At 46.6% G+C, this 11,359-nt stretch overlaps 1 protein-coding gene across 1 annotated transcript; it reads left to right on the forward strand.

Moving 5' to 3' along the window:
* The first annotated feature begins 6,913 nt into the window (after nucleotides 1-6,913).
* On the forward strand, nucleotides 6,914-11,051 carry STBD1 (starch binding domain 1). Its single transcript, XM_003923912.4, has 2 exons — nucleotides 6,914-7,256; nucleotides 9,110-11,051. The coding sequence occupies exons 1-2, from the start codon at nucleotides 7,037-7,039 to the stop codon at nucleotides 9,955-9,957; spliced, it is 1,068 nt and encodes a 355-aa protein (XP_003923961.1). The 5' UTR covers nucleotides 6,914-7,036; the 3' UTR covers nucleotides 9,958-11,051.
* The last annotated feature ends 308 nt before the right edge of the window (nucleotides 11,052-11,359 follow it).

The raw sequence follows: 11,359 nt of genomic DNA on the forward strand, positions 1-11,359 counted from the left end.
CGCTTGAACCTGAGTGGCAGAGGCTGCAGTGAGCCAAGATCATGCCACTGCACTCCAGTCTGGGCAACAGAGCAAGACTCCGTCTCAGAAAAAATATGCATTCTTTTAGTTTGTCCTCCCTCCAGACTAATTTTAAGTATCAAACAAGTTCACTGGGCTACATGTTGAGGAGTGAGATTGCATAGCCACCAGGTACATGCATACTTAGCTTCACAACATTCTTTTTTTTTTGAGACAGAGTCTTGCTCTGTCACCAAGCTGGAGTACAGTGGCATGATCTCGGCTCACTGCAACCTCCGCCTCCTGGGTTCAAGCAATTCTCCTGCCTCAGCCTCCCAATTGTTGGGACTACAGGCATGTGCCACTACCTCCAGCTAATTTTTGTATGTTTGGTAGAGATGGGGTTTCACCATGTTGGCCAGGATGGTCTCGATCTCTTGACCTCATGATCCACCTGCCTTGGCCTCCCAAAGGGCTGGGATTACAGGTGTGAGCCATTGAGCCCAGCCCACAGCATTCTTCCAGAGTGTTTGTACCTGTTGACTCTCCCAACAACAGCAGCACACATCTTCTTTCTAATTTTTGCCTCTCTGATGGATGTAAAATGGTATAATATCATTGTTTTAATTTGCATTTATCTGGTTACCAATGAGTTTAAACATTTTTGTGTCTAATCTTATTCAGCCAAAAATTACTATGTCTATTATGTTCCAGTCATTGTTCTGGGCACTGAGGAAAGAGCATCCCTCGTCCATTTTTACACTGGATCTCCTATCTTTTATTTTGTCAATTTGTAAGAATTCATTGTGGAGCTAGGTATTAATCTCTTGTCAGTTTTAGACAATACAAATATCTTCCTCCAGTTTGGCTCTATCTGGTAACTGCTTATGGCATCCTTCATTGACCAGATAGCATTATTTTAATGAAGTCAAAAAAATGTTTGTGGTCGCCTATGTTTGGCTATGTCAGCTTGTCAGTTTCCTGAATTTTATTCCATTCGTAGTTTTACCATTTCCATTTAGAACTTTATTTCATCTGGAGTCCCTGATTTATGTGGTATAACGTAGTAATCCAGCTTTATTTTTCTGTAGCTAGCGAGCTAGTTGTCTAACACAGATCACCCTTTTCTAAAGCTTTTATGACTTAGCATGACCGATGTCAGCCTTGAGTCTATTCTGGAACTAAGATGAGTCAGAGGTTTGCAAACAGTTTCAGTTAGAAAATGTCTCTGTGAAACCTGAGACTGGGCAGCTCCAGTGTGACTGCTTTGCAGAGAGGTCGTGCTTGCAGTTAATGTTTTGTGGCTCCCCAGGAGCCAGAGGTCTGACAGCAATGGACAGGTGCCGAGGGTGACAGGTGCATTCCCTTAATGGAGAGAGGGCTTGCAGAGAGTTATTACAGATCAAGAACAAGCCTGAACATCACCACAAACACTGAAACACTCCCATAAGGGTTCTCTAGTATCATATATCCAAATGTGCACACTTACTTCTAAAATCTATGCTTTGAAATTAGAACACAGTTTAAGAATCATCAGACTTCAGTGTAGCTAGGGTTTCAGAGCATGGGTCCTGGGGGTCAGAATGCCACGTTCAAATCCCAGCTCGGTCACTCATTAACTGTGTGACCTTGGACAGATTACTTCCCTCCAAGCATTCCATTTTTAGGGATGAGATAACTTTATAAAGCACTTAGCCAAGTGCTAGCATATTTTAGTTATTCAATAAACAAAAATAAGAGAAAGAAGGCCTATTAGAGCGTTACCATTCCAGGGAATACAAAGATGACCAAACTGTGACCAGCAAGGGATTTATGATCAAAAGTGGGGATGAGACAAATCTCAAAAATACTGATACCATTAAGAGAAAACTTGTGATTGAAAGGGGCCCATTAGGAATAACAGATCCCGAGGGTTCTAGGCTATCTGCGCCAGCAACTAAAGGACAAAGAGCAAATCTCTTTCTTATTATACCCCATCGTGGAGAGGCAAGCCGACTCCAGCGGGGACAGCTCTCCTGCTGGCCAGGTCTCCTCCCAGGGGTCATTATCTGCTTTCTCTGCTTTGCTGAAAACTCCAGCCGGATTTCCTTTCTCCCACTCAGCTGATAACCTCACTCCCTACTTCCTTTGTACAGAATGTCTCTTATTTTCATTCTTTTCTTTTTCCATGCTCTTCTCCTCTCTTTCCTTCATCCAAGGCCAATTCTTCCACTGATATTCCTGACCCATCTCCCTCTTGTGCCTTATGAAAGTCCCATGAAAAAACATTCCCTCTGCTTCTCATGTGTTTATGCTCAGTCTCCACTGGCTCTTTCCTCCCTCCAGCTGTGCTCAAGTTTCTCTTGGTTTACATGAACTGCCCTGAGTACTGATCTATTCGTTTTGTTTGTTTATTTGTTTGTTTGTTTTCTGTAGGTGGGGTGGGGGTGGGGATCTCCCACTCTTGCCCAGGTTGGTCTTGAACTCCTGGCCTTCAGAGATCCCTCCACTTCAGCCTCCCAAAGCACTGGGTATCCTGTTCTATTCTTAAGCAACCCTTCAATTTTCCTCTAACGTTTTGGCTCCACATTTCTCGAGAGAGCGATAACTCAACGCTGGACTTCTCAGCCTTTCGCAACATTTATACCTTAGCATTCTGAAACTCAACTCCCACCCCCACAAACATTCCAGAGCTACTGATGACCTCTTATGTGCCAGATGCAACCATTTTCCCTTCAGCTCTCATCCACTTAAGTTCCGCTAAGCAATGCCTTCATTCCCGCTCCCCGCATCTTCTTTTTTTTTTGGAGATGGAGTTTTGCTCTTATTGCCCAGGCTGGAGTGCAGGGCATGATCTTGGTTCACTACAACCTCTGCTTCCCAGGTTCACGAGATTCTTCTGCCTCAGCCTCCCAAGTAGCTGAGATTACAGGCATGCGCCCCCATGCCCGGCTAATTTTGTATTTTTAGTAGAGACGGGGTGTCGCCGTGTTGGACAGCCTGGTTTCGAACTCCTGACCTCAAGTGATCCACCTGCCTCAGCCTCCCAAAGTGCTGGGATTACAGGCGTGAGCCACCATGCTCAGCCCCTGCCACCTTCTTGAACTGCTTTCCTTATCTGATTTTGGTTCTCCATCTTCTCTGGCTCTACCTTCCCAGTCTTTAGTCTCTCTGACTTTGCAGAGTTGCTTTTCATTGTTCTGTCCTCTAAGCCAGCATTGAGCAATCTTTTCCTGCATAAGATTAAAGGATATGTATATGTATATCCTTTAATATATACACATATATATTATATATGTATAATGTATATAATATATATAAATATCTATAATATATATTATAGATATACCATATATATTAAACTTTAAAATATCCATCTGTATCTATTCATACTTTATTAAATAGAATAGTATCAATTAGAAAATGGGTTCTACATTACGGCCCATAAAATATTATCTCAAGACAGAATTGCAATATAAGTAGTAACATGGAGACAACTTCCCAATCTTTCTTCTTGCAATTGTGCCAAGGGCTCATTTATCCTTCATTTCTCTTTATAACATTAATCTTTACTATGGATTTAATTGCCACATCTTTATGCAGAATTTCCAATATCTCTACCTTGATCCTCTTCTTAAACTAAAGAAACCCAGTTCCAACTTCCTGCTCATGCCTGCAATTTAGCACATCCTGGCAGAACTCATAACCTCCCTCTTTTGCCCCACAAATGTGCTTTTGCCTTTTTTGTTCCCTGACAACACTGTCTTCCCAGGCACTCACAGCTTTCCATGTGGAGGCAAACATGACTATTTTGCAATCGTATAGTGATAGGCATGGGTGTCATCAGTTTGGCAAGAATTTTTTAGGATGTGTGGTTATGAACCTTTAATATAAACGTATGACTGTAATTGGAGTTTTTTTTTTGTTTTGTTTTGTTTTGTTTTGTTTTTTAAGCAGCAACGCAGAAATCAATGAGCCAACACAAGTTTGGAAAAGCCAAAAGGAAGGCCAAATAATGTTCTTTAAAAATGTTGCAGTAGCTTCTTGAGATTCCCAAAGGAAAAAAGAAATAAAAAATAAAAATGTTACATGATCAATATGATATAATGTAAAAATAATCCTGACAGGTTGGGAAAATAATTTTTGGTATTATTTTAAATAAATGAATAGACATTTCTGACAAGAATAAATAAATATTAAGAGCTTTTAGGTATTGTAAGTGAATAGTGGGGCTCACACCGAAAGGATTTTACAGATTTTCTGGGATTATATCCTTAGACAGGGGTCCCCAAACTAGTCAGAGGCCTGTTAGGAACCAGCTGCAGAGCAGGAGGTGAGTGGTGGGCAAGCCAGCATCATACGGCCTGAGCTCCACCTCCTATCAAATCAGCAGCGGCACTGGATTCTCAAAGAGCACAAACGCTATGTGAACTGCATATGTGAGGGATCTTTTATTTTATTTTATTTATTTTTTTGAGACAGGGTCTCTGTCACTAGGCTGAAGTGCAGTGGCACGACCTTGGCTCACGGCAACTTCCGCCTCCTGGGTTCAGGTGATTCTCCTGCCTCAGCCTCCTGAGTAGCTGGGACTACAGGCTCCACCAGCTAATTTTTTGTATTTTTTTTGTAGAGACGGGGTTTCCCTGTGTTAGCCAGGATGGTCTCTGTCTCCTGACCTAATGATCTGCCTGTCTCGGCCTCCCAAAGTGTTGGAATTACAGGCGTGAGCCACCACACCCGGCCGGGATCTTTTATTTTTATCATATTTTTGGAGATGGTCTCCATCTGTCATCCAGGCTGGAGTGCAGTGGCATGATCATGGCTCACTGCAACTTCCATCTACCAGGCTTAAGGGATTCTCAGCCTCCTGAGTAGCTGGGACTACAGGTGCCACCGCCATGCTCAGCTAATTTTTGTATTTTTCCACAGAAACAGGGTTTTGCTATGCTGCCCAGACTGGAGGAATCTTATTTTATACAGTGACATTAATTCTCTTAAAAATATAGTTTAATGGTCACTTTTTATTATACATAAAATCAATTTCAAGGAAAGCCCGTATCCACATAGGCTAAAACTGCATTTGGAATCTATGTAAGGAAAATGCCATTAATGCTCTAGAGGGAGATTACATGGGGCTTCATTCATTCATTCAACCTGTACTTCTAATCACTCACTCTGGAAAGGTTACAGGCGCTGGGAAGCAAGCAGAGAACAAAAGACAATAATCCCTGCTGTCATTTACACTCTGGAAGGAGGAAAGAGAAATTAAACCACAGATACACGGATTATAGAGTGTGTTAGAAACAATGACCTAAGAGCTAATGAGAACACTGGAGCAGGGGAATAGGATTATAATGAACACTGGGATTGTCAAGGAAGGTCTGGGGGGCGGCGCAGATGACACTTGTACCAAGACCTGAAGGGGATGAGAGAGACAGGTCTGTAGGAAGGATGACTCCAGGCAAGGAAGCCAGTGTGGCTGGATGTGGCAAAATGGAGGTGAGCACACAGTGGGCATGGGGAACAGACCCTGAAGGGTTTTTCCTTGTGATCTGGAGCAACTGGAGTGGGTTGAGCAGAGACCTGGGGTGTTTTAACAAGCTCAGGCTGACCGCTGGTTTGAAAGTAGTAGATAGTAGTAGCTGGCTGTGTTTTGCTTTGCAGCAATGGGAAGGATGTGGTCGCCACTTCCTGAGATGGGGAAGGTAGGGAGAGGAATAAGTTTGGGGATGAAGGTGGGGAGTTCAGGTCTGCATGAGTTGGGTTTGAGATGCCTAGTTGGCAGTCTTTGCCCTCATTTCTCCTCTACCCCCTCCCATATGATTGCCAAAGTTGTAGTTGTGACCTGCATCAAGGCAGCTTCGGCCCTCCAGTAACCTCACTGGCATAGCATGGCACCCGGGTAAGGGCTACTGTCCTTTCGGAGCAAGGGGCACATTTGATAATTTGTCTTATCAGAGGCAGCAATCTGATAATTACTCCAAGCCGGGTTGGCCTTTAGCTGTTGAATGGCGGAGTTCAAGGGAAGGGTTTGAGCTGCAGACATAGACTTGGGGACCACCAGCTTGAAACTGTTGTGCAAAGTCATCAGATCCGCAGAGGAATGGATTTACAAAGAAATGTATATAACAGCGACAGGGTTGTTGTCTTGTGAGGATTAAATACATACATAAAACATATGGAATGCAGACAGTGTTCAATAAAGAGCTGCTATTTTTATTAACAAACTGATCTTAGGCGCTCGTTCATGGACAACATCCAGGTCAGACAGTCGGGCGCGCATTTCGCACCATCCATACACGCCCAGAGAGGATGAGACTGGATGTGGTTGGGCTGACTGGCATCTTTAGATGGACGGTCCTCAGTCCAGTCCCTTCATTTTGCAGGCGGGGAGGCAGAGGCTTGGGGAGGCCAAGCGCAGCGAGCTGGCGGCGGAGTGGAGCTTCCACCAGGGCTCCCAGTTTCCCCGCACCTTGCTCAGGTCCTCCCGGCCACCCACCCCACCCGAAAGCGCCACCTCTTCAGCCCGCGCGTCACCGACGCCCGCGGCCTCTCCCACCTCTAAGTTCCAAGAAGCTCTCGGCCTCTAGCTGGCCGCGCTGCTGCTGAGCTTCCCTGGGGTGGAGGTGCCGAGATGCCCAGCCCGGGGCGAGGCCTCGCGGGCAGCAGGCGGGAGAAGGAAGGGCGGTGTGGCAGGTCCTGGCTGCACGCGGCAGTTGTGCGCACTTGGGTTCTTCACGCGGGACGCACGTGGAACGCCGCCCCCTTCGACCCCGGCCGCTAGCAACCGGCAGGGCCGGGAACAGAAAATGTAGAGATGGAAGAGCGTTCGCGTCTCCGCCCGGAGGGAGCCTCCGCCCGGGGCTGCAGCCTGGGGGCGGGGAGCGGGGCGGGGCCGGGAAAGTTGAGTATTGGTCGCGCAGGGCCGGGTTCCGCCGGAGCGCCCGCCGCAGGAACCGTAAAAGGCTGGAGCGGGCGGGGTAGGTGTGGCTCTGCCTGCGTGACCTGAGCCCCGGCCCCAGTCCCCGTCGTCTCCCGCGGCCGCGGCCTCTCAGCCATGGGCGCCGTCTGGTCCGCTCTGCTGGTCGGAGGGGGTCTGGCCGGAGCGCTTTTCGTTTGGCTGCTGCGGGACGGCTCTGGGGACACGGGGAAGGACAGGGACGCTGAGCAGGAGAAGGACGCCCCTCTTGGGGAAGCTGAGGCTCCGGGAGGCGATCCGAGTGGCAGCGGCGGACTGAGCCCTGGACCTTCCAGGCAGGAGCTGGTCACCAAATCAGGTATTCTCCCCGCCTGTGACTCCAGGGCACATCTGCCATAGCTTTGAGGTTCACCGAGGAAGGGAGGAAAGAGGCAAATCTACCTAGAGCTTTGCTAGGGGCCCATTCCTGCGGAGGGCTCCCCTAAGGGGGCTGGGCCGTCCCCACGCCCCTCGGCTTCCCAGGCTGGTTAGTAGCGCAGGCAGGTTTTTTGGTTGGTCCTACAAGGGCCGCGCCCTGCCGAGTCCCTCAGCGCCCGCGCCTGAGGACTTGGTTCTGCCCCTCCGGCGGGGATAAGCTCCGCCACTTGGCGGCGCTTGGTGCAGTGCGGGCGGCTGCAGTGGCAGCGCCCCTTTCCGGCCTTTGGAAAAGAGGGCTTAGATTTGGGGGGATCCTACAAGCCTCTTCAATCTCTGCCCAAGCCGGGACATTTTCTCAGTCCTGATCCCGGTAGTCTCACATCCTCCCATCGCACAGCCCAGGGAAGAGCTGGGTTTGGGAACACCCGAGCTGCGGGCGCCTCGTGCTATCTGGGCGCTTCTTTAGGAAGGCAAAGTTCAGGTTGGGCTCTGGCCGTGAAGGCCATGGCTGAGGCCCTGGGGCTGTGCTTGGTGACCGGTTTCAGCGCTGTCGGCAGTTCCCCCCACTTCCCCCACTGCCCCAGAACAGGGCCAGGTGGTCATCCCTGGGAAGGGAGTACTTAAATAGGAGTCCTAGCTCTGATGAGTAGAACCAACATCTAGGTTTAAATTTCTATATTTTAGGGACCGTTTACTAAGCAGAGAGCGAACACTGACAGAAAAACCTTACATTCCAGTGCCCTCCCTTGGCAAGCGGCCCATGCCTGGACAGAAGCTTAATGGTGAAAATGACATCTGTGAACTTTATTTTTAGCCCAGTGGTGTTCATGTGCAGCCATATGAAAATCTGCCCGTGTGCCCTTACGGTGATTGGTCTGGGATGCCTAGATGGTTCACTTACCTTTTTGTTTTTCCTGAAGGCCAATCTCATGCTTTAGGTTGAAAAGTTGGGAATCCATAATAATATTTGTTCACTCTCACTTCCAACCCTACCATTAAAAAGAGATAAACAAAACTGCTGTCCCCCTGCCCCCGCCCCTCGCCCCATAAAACCACAGCTGTGCTGATTGTATGTATGATTTGGAGATTTCAATCTTGTTTGGACTACCAATGGGTGGTCAAGAAGGAAACCACATTTTTAGAGGACTTGGAATTTTAAAGAACTTTTTAAAAGTGCTTACAGTGGGAGGGGGTACAAAACTCTGTTTTGTTGAGGAGGTTCTGAATGAATATGGGATTGGCCAGGAGAAACCAGCCCCTTCTCCCACCACTCCTGCCCAGGGATGCACTACTGTCCTTTGTGACTCCCCACAGTGACAGCTCCTGCTGATCTGCCCGCAGATCTGAGAGCCAATCCCTGCCCTGCACGCCTCCCCTGGGTGTATAAGTGTACTCTTCTGGTTTGTAAGGTAGCCACGCAGCCCTTTGCCCCACAGCCTGGACATTCTTTGATGATAGGAGCCAAGCAACTTAACTTGGCTGCATGCCAGTATGGGCTGGACTGTGGAGACCAGGGACCATGACAGGGTTACACGTCTGCCTCTAGAGCTTACCATTTTATTTACACTTGTGCTGGCACACTGATTCTCCCGGATGTGCCTTTTCTTGTCAGATATACATGTGTATTCTTAGAGCACAGTGTTGGCTAATTAAGTTGTACTTGATTTTAACAGAGGGGGACTTTGTGAATTGCACTAGTAGTAAACCGTTTCAGTAACCAAATTATTTTCTCAGCGTAACTTTTTTCTTACATGAACTACCTGACTCTATTACATTTTTCCTTTTATTTCTTAGAGCATCTTCAAGAAAGCAATGGACATTTGATTTCTAAGACCAAAGACCTTGGTAGCCTGCAGGCAGCAGCATGCAGATTGCAGAATCCTGCCAGGGAAGTCTGTGGCAATTCAAGAGAACATGTTCCTTCTGCACAGTTTCCAGACACACATGCTCCAGCTACCTCTGAGACTGGTAACTCGAGGAGTCACTCTGAAGTTTCAAGAAATGAAAGCCTTGAATCTCCTATGAGAGAATGGGGATTCCAAAAAGGACGAGAGACATCCGCTAAAGCAGCTACATGTTTTGCAGAGAAGTTGCCTTCTAGCAACCTGCTCACAAACAGAGCTAAAGAAGAAATGAGCCTCTCTCATTTGAACAGTCAGGACCAGGTTGACCACGAGGAGTGGGAAATGGTGTCTAGGCACTCATCTTGGGGGGATGTTGGCAGTCTTGAGGCTCCAGTGTTAAGCCCAAACCAGGGAATGGACAATGGAAGCAGCACTCTGGTGGAAGCGAGAGGTTGGCAAGTGCATGGGAAAACAGAAAAGGTAGCAGTGATGCCTGCAGGGTCTCAGCAAGTTAGTGTCAGGTTCCAGGTCCATTATATTACAAGCACTGATGTGCAATTCATTGCAATAACTGGAGACCATGAGTGTCTTGGGAGATGGAACACATTCATCCCACTCTACTATAGCCAGGATGGGTTCTGGTCTCATTCCATTTTCCTGCCTGCAGATACAGTGGTGGAGTGGAAGTTTGTGTTGGTAGAGAATGGGGGAGTTACTCGCTGGGAAGAATGCAGCAATAGATTCCTAGAGACTGGCCATGAGGATAAAGTGGTTCACGCATGGTGGGGGATTCACTGATTCAGTTTGCAAAGTACTGGAGAAGCTGTAGAAGAATGTGGAAGAGGCTGAGGTTGCGGAGCACACTGAGTAAGATAAAGACAGTGTGACTCCAAATTCAGCCATTCAAATTGTTTCGAATTTGCTAGTGGCTTTTGTCTAATGTGCAGAAATATGTGTGTGTATATATACATATATATACACAGAAAATGCTTCCAGTGGATGTGGACTTTTTTCCCCTGTGGCACTGATTGAGGGACTTGTGCTGATCCATTATTACTTTAGGGCATGATCCTCTTGGGGAGTGACTTGGCTAAGCTTCAGTTGTGAACTGTGGTCATGGAGCAAAGAAGTTAACCAGCTGCCCAGGGTTCAAGCTTGAGCCTTCAGGTGATCCTTAGAATATGGTAGCAAAATAAGCCTCACTTAAACATAGCTGATTTCCTTATTGGTACAGCTTGAGAAATACTTTTTACTACATAGAAATTTTATGCTTAAAAATAGTTAATGATACAAAACTGCGATTAGAAAATATCTGGTCTGGATGTGATTAGTAAGGATCCAAGATAATGCTCTAAAACTGCCCAATGTTTTTGTTTGATTTTCACCTGCCAGGTGTGCTTGTGTGCTATGAGGGTAGCAAGTACGTCTTTGTCTTAATGATCTAAGGCCGGTGTAGAAACAAGGGGCCTAATGAGAACCAGTCATCATGGAAGTCAACTGCAGGAGCAGCCCATGAGGAAAGGGAACATGAGTGGGGTTGGGGGTACTGAGTGAGGTGGTTTCAATGACACCTCTTAGAGGACTGTGAGGTACAGGCACAGCCCAACTGCAGGGAGGGATGCACCCATCATTTACCCATGGGAGCCTCTGTAGGTAGGACCATGTCTTTCCTGCTTCCCCCCCGACCCCCCACTGCATCTGGACAGATCTGTCCCTTAGCAATCATTTCAGTCACCCTCTTCCCTCTCCTTTCATACTGGTCACTATCTTGGGTAGCAAATTTATACACAACAGTGGTACAGAAGTACATCTTTGCTCAGAAAATACAGCAAATATTTAAACTAAGTTATTATAAGTGAACACATAATAAAACCTGAATTTTAATATCTTCATTCAATGTCTGAATTATTTGTCTAAAGTTTAGTATCATAATAGCTTAGATGTAAAATAAAATGCAGATATTTTCCTCCACTAATAACAGACACATACCGAAAAGCAAACATCACAATATTTATTTTAAAAATTCACCTTTGACTGGAGGGAAATTCAGCATGCCTGTCCTTGAAAATAAATTCTTACATGTTAGCTCTTAATAAGTATAACATCTATTGGTGAAATAATGTTTAATCCTGTTAATCAGATGGTCTTTGCTGAAAAGAATAAACCCAACCAAAAATAGCATTAGAAAATGCTTAAAAGA

Source organism: Saimiri boliviensis, chromosome 3 (assembly GCF_048565385.1).
Source record: "Saimiri boliviensis isolate mSaiBol1 chromosome 3, mSaiBol1.pri, whole genome shotgun sequence".
NCBI lineage: Eukaryota > Metazoa > Chordata > Mammalia > Primates > Cebidae > Saimiri > Saimiri boliviensis.